The sequence below is a fragment of the Oryzias latipes genome, chromosome 22 (genome assembly GCF_053564925.1).
Source record: "Oryzias latipes strain Hd-rR chromosome 22, Olatipes_Hd-rR_3.1".
Classification (NCBI taxonomy): Eukaryota; Metazoa; Chordata; class Actinopteri; order Beloniformes; family Adrianichthyidae; genus Oryzias; species Oryzias latipes.
The window spans coordinates 12,997,042-13,006,286 of record NC_136258.1 but is presented as its reverse complement, the minus strand read 5'-3'; the positions used below and the strand labels follow the sequence as shown (position 1 = coordinate 13,006,286).

At 38.8% G+C, this 9,245-nt stretch overlaps 1 protein-coding gene across 3 annotated transcripts; it reads left to right on the top strand.

Moving 5' to 3' along the window:
- The first annotated feature begins 2,050 nt into the window (after positions 1-2,050).
- Positions 2,051-4,507, top strand: LOC144989031 (uncharacterized). 3 transcript variants are annotated; one of them, XR_013653170.1, is made up of 4 exons: positions 2,051-2,179; positions 2,977-3,045; positions 3,904-3,957; positions 4,035-4,507. XR_013653170.1 is itself a non-coding variant. In XM_078940720.1 (3 exons), the coding sequence occupies exons 1-3, from the start codon at positions 3,565-3,567 to the stop codon at positions 4,257-4,259; spliced, it is 303 nt and encodes a 100-aa protein (XP_078796846.1). In that variant the 5' UTR covers positions 3,424-3,564; the 3' UTR covers positions 4,260-4,507. The 3 variants fall into 3 exon arrangements, 1 of the variants encoding a protein (XP_078796846.1); XR_013653171.1 differs by lacking the exon at positions 2,051-2,179 and adding an exon at positions 2,412-2,612; XM_078940720.1 differs by lacking the exons at positions 2,051-2,179; positions 2,977-3,045 and adding an exon at positions 3,424-3,588.
- The last annotated feature ends 4,738 nt before the right edge of the window (positions 4,508-9,245 follow it).

Here is a 9,245-nt window from a genome sequence, read left to right as displayed (position 1 = left end):
GAACCCAGAAGGCGCCATCTGGCCTCCTGTTGGACGGGGTGTCAGCATCTAAGCAGCACGAGTATAATTCACCCATAATACCTCCCACCCCACAGTCCCCCAACCCCAACCCGCCCAATGTGGGCACACCAGGCCAGGCAGTTCGGAGGACCCGGAACAAGAGATGCTGGAGGACCAGCAGGGCCAAAACTCTGGGAGCCCGAACACAAACACCCCAGCCAAGGGTGAGAAAACACTCATAAACAGTCTAACAGTCATAAATAGAAAAGTGAAAAGAATAAAAACAGCTAAAATATCAAAATATACATTTAGATGAGTTAATGCATAAAAATTGCATAAAAAACGTCTAAAACACCTAGAATATGCATTAGAATTAAGATGGGAAAAGTACAACTTGCCTAAAAAGCAAACAAATAAATATGCTAAAATATTACATAAAACATTAGAGTAAAATTGTAGATCCCACATAGGAGATCTAATTAAAAGTTGAATTAAATAGATGCGTCTTTAGTTTCTTTTTAAAAGCCTTGTCAGTGAATGAGACCCTCACATCCTAACCTATCATTGGGTTAGGAGAAAGAATACCAGTGGCTGAAATGAGCTTCCTCCTCCGTAGAGTGGCTAGGTGTTCCCTTAGAGATGGGGTAAAAAGCTCTATCACCCAGGGAGAGCTCGGGAGGTGTTCGGGACATGTCCCACTGGGCGGAGGCCCCAGGGAAGACCCAGGTCACACCGGAGACACTGCATCTCTCAGCTGGAGGAAGTGGAGGAAGCGGGCGGGGAGAGGGAAGTCTGGGCAACTTTGCTTTGACTGCTGCCCCCACGAACTGGACCCGGATGAGCGGAAGAAGGTGGATGGATGACATGAATCCAGGCATAAAATCTAAAAATGAATAGAAACCTTTTCCTTTGCTCAAAGAGGTACAGTAGATCTAAGTAAATTCCTTGCCGCTTTGTTTCTTCTGACTGAATGGGAAGCAATGAAAATCCTTTCAATATCCTGTCATGTTTTGTTCAAATGAGAAATATGCTTTCTTTAATAACCCTCCCATCCAAAACACGTATGAGCGCCCATAAGTTCAACCGAATCTCAATTAAAGACGGGCTTCAGGCTTTCTAAAATACAGTTTTAATCAGATGCTACCGATAGAATGAACAAGATTTATGGAAATGTTGCTCTGAAAGGTGTTCGATCCATCAATGCTTTTGCCACACAAAGACAAGTCCTCCGTTTTCCGCACTTCATTTTTATTTAAATTGTTTCACACTTCACTGCATTTTAAGATTACACCGGTGATCACGGCTACAGAAGATTAGATCTTGTTTAAAAAGCCATGAAAAGCTGACATGTAGGATTAAATGCTGCCCCTATAATAATTTGGACCATATCAAACATGCCTTTTTGATGGATACTTTCACATTCATGTTGTGTCGTTTATTTTTAGTTCTTATTTCAGCCATTTATTGTACAGGTTACAAATAGCTCTGGTAAGTGGATTCTTTATAATGTCGGAAAAGTAGTACTTTTGCTGCTTTTTCAGATTCCGGTTAACTTTGATGGAAGTCCTGCAACAGATGCATCATCCTGGTTGAGAATTTTGCTCCTCAAACAGCCTTTGCACAGCATCTACAAGTCTGAATGACATCATTCTGCTCTCGGAGAAAATGTTTTCCCCTCTCTTTGAGGTTGAATCCACCAACTTTAACAAAGAGTCTGTGTAAACTCTTGCTGAGGTGAATTTTTACTCAACGGAGCACCTGAAGAATATTTCTACCTAAATTCAAAGAAGGAATTCTGTGGAATAGATGTTTCATGCTGTTTAAGTGTTATTGCATCATAACCCTTCCTATTCGCAACTGACAATGCATTCACTGAAAAAACGGGAAAAGTGGGGTTGTTCAATTTACAAATACTAAACATGTTTGTTTAATATGAACAAATTATGTTTACCTTCGAAACATAATATAATCTTGAAAATCACACATAATTTCTTGCTGTGTTACTTTTATATATTTAAATCATGTTGACAAAACATGAAATAGTTATGCTTGATCCTTTGCCCCTTAATTTTGGATAAGTAAACCCCATCGGTGAAGAAGCATTCCAGGAGGAGAAACATTGCAGTCAGCCATTTTAGAGAAGCTGCAAGCACCTGCTGGCCGGAGGAGCTTAAAAAAGGTAAATTAATTTAATCTAACAAATTGATTTAAGGAAATGAACGGCGTTCATTTATCATTACTGTTATTTTTTCACGGGGAAGAGCTTTGTAACCCACTTTTGTCGTAGTTATCAAAGTTAAGGCTCTGCGCGCCACTTTTGTCGCTGGCGGCCGCAGCCCTCTGACGGCAGGTAGGGGGAGGTGAGCGCGGTAAATTCTTTCACGTCGAAGACAGATTCAGCGGTAAACACGGTGATTTCAAACGATGTGCGGGGAAGAGTGGCGAGTAGTTATGCCGTAGGAATTCGCTTTCGACAAAGGGGCAGTGGGCGCTCGCGGGCACGGCGGTTTATTTTTTTCCCACAGGCGAAAACCTTTGCCATGGGGGTTCATCGTCACTAAGTGGATTTCTTTTTGCTAAATTCTGCGTTGAGACCGAAATTGAAGGAAAATGTGAGAAGCTATCATTACTATCATTATTTCGTTTTTCCATACCGTTCCACCATGAGCTAGCTTAAGGACGGCATTATTTGACCAGCAAACAGCACCGCACTTCTGTCTCAGTCAGCTGTCAATCATTCTCCGTGCGCGTCTCGTGCACAGAATGCGTTCGGTTTGTCCAGTTTACATAGATCTTTGGTTTCAATCAGAGCTTTGTTTTCATTCTATGATGCTGAACATATTTTTCTATGGAGATTTTAGCTTTGAGAGTTTAAAATGGAGTGAAAATATTTATGTCCTTTTGGAACAAGTGTATAATGTGTAGTAAAAAGTTTACAGCCTTGGTTATAATAATGTCTGTAATACTACTTCACAGATTCCCCCTATTTGATAAATTAATATGGTGTGACGGGGTCCCGCCGAGAAAGGATGCAGAGGAGCCAAGGTGAGGAGGATCTGTTCTTTATTGCCGACACTGATGCTACACGCAGGGCCACGCAGCATACAGCACACACTGTCACTCCTCTCTTTTCGCCACCTGCAGTGCTCACCTTTAAGTGGGATGCCACGCCCACGGGGCGTTGCTCTCAATCCCAGCCAGGCGGCACCACAGGTGGTAATCATAGCATACAAAATACAAACAATAAAACCCGGTGTGGCCCCCCCTCGGCATCTGACGGTGCCACACCGTCACATATGGGAATCCTTTATGGGTGGGGGGATTAGCTACTCCCGATCTGCTAGTTTAGTTTTGCAGTTTCCATCTCAAAATTTGCGGGTTCTCATTAAGCGTGGTTTGAATCCTGTGGTGGGAGGGGGGTGTCAAATGTTCTTTCTGGTCTAATTTCTTCAGAATATTTTTGCAGCTATTGATTTCAAACCAATGCATGTTTAGTTAGTAAAATTACACAACAAAGCTGTGGAAGTGTCACTCTCTATATTTATTTCCTGATTTCCTGGGTCCATGCTCCAGTCTTCACTGAGTCAGGTGGGTCCCCTTCACCATGCATTTACCATATATTATTGGAATTATTGTCTCCTGGATTGTCATCGAATCCTGAGGTAATCAAGATTGCCAGCCCTACTCTTTACACACAACTTTTATGCAGAAAGATACATACATAATAAATAATGAAATTGATGATTGATCAGTTATCCTACTACCTCTGTTAACATGACACTAAGGATATAATGATTTTGTTAACCCAGTAACTATAACATTTATTGATGAGCCAAGGGTAAGAATTGTATTTTTCTGAAATTTTCATGTGAATTTAAAATTTGTTGTCTCTTTGTATTTCAGACTGCTGACCTTCTCGCCAATATAAGCAAGTTCAGGGGTTTATTCAAAGTACAGGTGAGTTGTGTAATCTAGACGTTTTAACTAAACTTCAAATGTAAACTGTGCACACAAATATTTTCTGTGTTCTTTAGAATGAAGACCATGCAGCAATCCAGGAGGCAATCGAGGACACCACGGTGGGAATTTCCCTCCTAATGGAAAGTGGCGAGGAAGAGGACATTCTCATGGTCCACATCTCCCAGGCTGTGGTGGTCGACCCACCAAGTGTCAAGAGTGGCAGTTGCCAAGGCTTTTTTGACCTTATTTACAGCACAAATCTGATAACCATCCTCATCTCAGAAACACCTTTGAGGTAATTCAAAGAAAAACTGTAATAGAGTTGTAGGGCAAAGTTGTGTCTAAGGTTTCAGGCTTAAAGAGCCGACTCTTTTAATAAAAATGACCTTTAAAAAGTTTTTCCTAAGAAGAGATTCCAGCTGTCTGCTTTGGCTCTGTTATCTTCTGTTTAATAAAAATAGCAAGCCCAATTTATATTGATTTGTACTTTTTGCTACACTGTAAACATATTTTTCAAGTTTAGATAATAAAAAAGTTAAATCTGAAATTTGTGTTCAGTGTCATATGTTCATTGGACTGTAATAATGCACAAGAAAGTATTTGCTTTAAATAATAATCTGCAATTGCAATTTTATTTTTCAATTTAAATTTTATTAAAATAATTTATAAATTAAAATGAACTATGTAGGTAATTTCAAAATAATAGTTTTGCTAAATTTTTATTGTCTTTTAAATTTTTGAAAAAATTATAGTAAATGACATAATAAAATCTTGTTTGTTTCTGTAAAATTATTAAGTGCAGAAACAAAGAAGCATTCATTACGGTAGAACATGATTTTATTATGTGCAATAATTATATTGGTTCAACATGATTTTTTTGCGCGCAACCGATGTCCATGATTTTTTTATGTCAATCCAACAGATCTTTTTTTTCAGTGTTTGCAGTATAGCCTGTTAATATTGTTGGTTGATCATTTATTTGTTTTTCTTGTCAATAGTATTTCCAATTGTTTCAAGTGATGCCCCGCCCACATTGAGGTCAGTCTTTGTATTGAGACAGCTGAAAAGAAACACCATGTGCTGCTGGATGTTCTTCAACTGAAAAAAATGTTTAATTCAGCCTTGAGGTAACATTTTTTCATCAAAAGAGGAAGTGAAAAAAATGAGATATTTTGATGAGAGTCTGTATTTGATATAATGTGCTTCAGGGCTGCACGGTGGTGTAGTGGTTTGCACTCTCGCTGCACAACAAGGAAACTATTCTGAATCCTGGCAAGTTTGCCTCGTGCATGTGTGGGTTTTTCTCTAGGCATTCCGGTTTCCTCCCACAGTCCAAAAACATGCTTGGTAGGTTTATGGATGATTCTAAATAGTCCCTGTTGTGCCCCGGTCTTTTCATTCAGGGGAAAATGAAGATCAACAAAGCTATATTTTACCGTGCGGCCAGTGTTGAAGTTCCTTATTGGCTGCTCGGACCAGAGGAAGCCCTGCTAGAATATGCAGTGCTCACTTCCTGCCCAGTGACATAAACCGTACACTGAAGAGAGCAATTGTTGGGGGCTAAGGCCCAAAACTTTAACCTGCCAGAGCATTTCCAGCTAACATCACTGTGTTTTGAATTTTCATAGTTTGGCAGGTGTATTGGATGTTATTGTACATGTTCTTCAGTTTTAAAAATGCTTCTTGGATCAGCCAAGATGAGTAAAAATGTTCCACACACAACAAAATACAACTGCAAAATCTTGGAAATGTAAAAAAATAGAAAACAAGATACCTAATAGGACAATGCATGGACAGTAATGATTTGGGAAGTTGATTTGGTACTTTAATGCGTTTCAGTTTTTTGTTTCTGTCATCCTTTTGAGTTTATGTTAATAATGATTATAGGTTTAATCTGTAAAAATGTATGCAAGATTGGGAGTGATGGGAATTGACTAAATTTTCTTTGACCTAATCATTTAACACGCACTTCATTGTCTTTTGTTTATTATTTGCTTTGATTTTTATTGGATTGGTTTGTTTCAAGAAATCAAAGCAAGAATAATGCACAAAACATTACAATCAGCAGCTATACATGTATAACTGCTGATTGTGTGTATTATTCTTAGTTGATTGCTTGAAATAAACCCTTTCAAATCAAAATTCAAATCAAATTAAAAATACATTCATACAAAGACGTAATAATCTTAGGATAATTAAAGATTAAATCAAAGATTGCTTGAAAACTAGAGGAAGGAAGCGAATTTATACAATCTCCTCTGTTCTACCCTATCATTATTACATGATTTTTCATTATCCGGCTCATAACTTCTATCAGACAGAATTAAAAACCCTTGAGTATCAATAAATCACATGTCAAAGAAGAATTACTTAATTATTATGTAAAAATAGACATAACCTTTTTAGAAATCAACATAGCCTGGATGTCATGGAGGATTTCACAAATGTCATTGTTGTCACTTGTTACTTGGTTTTTCTTCGGGGCCATGGTCAGCTCTCTTCTTTGGAGATGATCAACTTTTAAGTCACTTGAAGATCGTTGTGAGAGCTGCCGAAGGGACACGCGTCCACTTAGTAACCCGGAACCTGAAAAAATGCACATTTATCATACTTATTTAAGGTCCCACTCTGAATTTATGTGTTCCCCGTGGACTTTAATTATGATTTTGCTGTTTTTAGACTAAATAAAAAAATCTGTGTTTTTATAGAACATAGTTTCTGCAGAGCGGTAGGAGTTCATCAGAAAATCACCTCTGAATTGTGGGCAGGACTGTTGGCACGGAGTAAACCTGCCCCCTTCCCATCATCCATCTGTGTATGTGCTCTCCTGCCCGGTTACAGCCTCTCACAACCCCAACCTTACTTTACCAGTGCAACAAAAATTGCAAGCAATATTGGAGCTATGCAGCCAGACAGGTTTGAGCCAGATGTCAGCTCAGACGAGGAAAACGAAAACATACATGGATATTTCTACTAGTGGATGCATTGGAACGGCGCATTGCAGGGGACCTATGGCTTGCTGTAGTAACTTGTACGTCATACCTTAAAGCTTTTTCAAATGGATGGAATTTTTGTCTGCTCCTGATTCACAAAGATTTGAAAAAAGAAATAATCAGAAATGCAATTTTAGGACACATTTTCTTAATTTATGCCACCAGACCTCGTTAAAAACACAATTCTCATTGGAATGGGTTTTCAACTATTTTTTGTGTTTAAAAAAAAAAGAAATCAATCAATCAATCAGTTTTTTAGAGAGCAGATATTCAAAAAGGTGGAGGACGATTCATGCTTCAATGCTTGCCTTTATTTCCTGGACATTTTTACCAAGCATTAAAGGAGTTACTTAATAGAAATGTTTGTTTTAGGAAAGTTTTTTGACAGTATTGATTATGGCACCATTTTACTGTAATAATCTATAATTTTGGAGCAGAAGCAGTCTCACCTTTTGATCCTGACATTTTATATTTCACACTAACAAATTGAATTAAACGTCTAGACACATAAATTGACTTTATGAGAGAAAAAAGCCAAACAAAACCATTGAGACTGCCTTTTAAAAGAAAAAGAAACCCCTAAAATCTCTGAGAAGACGTACTTCAGTGAAAGCAAAAATGTCGAGATTGCAGATCTATTTTTTTTAAACGACACAGACACCTGAAAGCTGGGTCTTCCCTTTAGACTCACTAGTGTTTCAGATCAAGCTGGCCTCTGTATTTGACTTTCAGCCCACTTATGTTGCTCTTTCATATGGCTGTCAGTCAGCACCGCTTACCTCTCTTGAGTCGGCCCTCCATTTTCTCTGGCTGTACTTTCACCCAACCTTTAATCAGCGCCAGTATCAGCACAGAACCGCCAGAGGGACCCTGTAATGGGGACTTCAAACCGAGTGCTCCCCAAAATAACAAGTCAGTCCTGCATTTCCTGGAAGCTGTCGGTGTGTACTAATTACACGTAGCAAAGGTGATTTGGCAGCAATATGAAAGTAATGGTGAGGAGGAGGCGGTTTTGATGAAATTCAACAAGCCGCAAATGCCACGGCATGTTTGGACAATGAAAAGCTTCTTTTGTTCATCATGATGGTCGTTAACCCTCAAGGCAAAACCATCAGCTTTTCTTCAGAAAAACAAGCAGCATGGTGCAGATGGAGCGCTACATCATCGTTGCAGACATTTATCCAGACATTATGCTTACTTGTCCACTGTCGGAGGATTGCAGCTGAAGACCCTCTGCTGCAGATCTGAGAGAAAAACCTTCAATAAGTGAAACACAGAAAACAGGAGAATGCTTTTTATTTATTTGTTTTTTGTATTGATCTGGCTTTCTTGGGTCCTTTTGTAAATTCAAGATACTGCAGAATGAGAGAAGGAGCCTCGAACAGAACCATTTTTAGAACAGACCAGAGTGAAAGATGCTTTAAAAAGATACAGCGCCTAACACAGAGGTTGGGGTTTGAAAATAAATCCTCTGTGTTTTTCATTTCGTTTCCCCCTCCCGACAGAGTTATTAATGCCCGAGCTTTAATTACTTTGTGGACCGTGGCGAGTCGAGGCTTTTATCCTGACAAAGACATTTTTTAAAACACGAAGAACTCTTCACACAAGCCCGTTCCTTGAGAAATGCTTTGGACCATAATTAATAGATGGGGCAAGACCAATGAATAGCAAAGCAGCCAATGTGTCATTTTTTCAAACCGCTTTCTGCTTCATCTCTCTCTGTGGAGCGTTTGCACTGGTTGACAAGTGGTATCATTCATTTACTGTAAAGTAAAGCTATGTGAATAATGGATATGTGTTTAAGCATGCTCACTCAAGTGCTAACATGTTTGTTATTGTATTAACCCAAGGACAACTTTTAATGTTTTTTTCTTCTGGTCTGATGTCCAAAACCAACCTGATTATTATTCTGTCTTGATCTCTGGCATCATCCATCTTTTTTTCTTTTTCTTTTTTTAACTTGTCCTGTCCAACAACTGAGCAAACAGATGAGAGCTGAAGGCCCCTTGTGTTGGACATATTTTACTTTAACAACAGGGGATTATGAATTTTCTGACATACCAGAGGTTTGTCTGAATAAACCCCTTTTGTAACCTAGGCCAAACTTTATTCATTTTAATCATATTTGGGCGCCATCCATCTAATTCTGAATAATGACGACCGTTGCGGTATTTACCAGGGTTTGCTCCACACAGCAATATTAACGACATTTGCATAGAACACAATAAAGGCTGAAATTCTTCTGAGTTCAGAAGTTTGCCAATTAAAAAAAAACCTCTAAATATGCATACA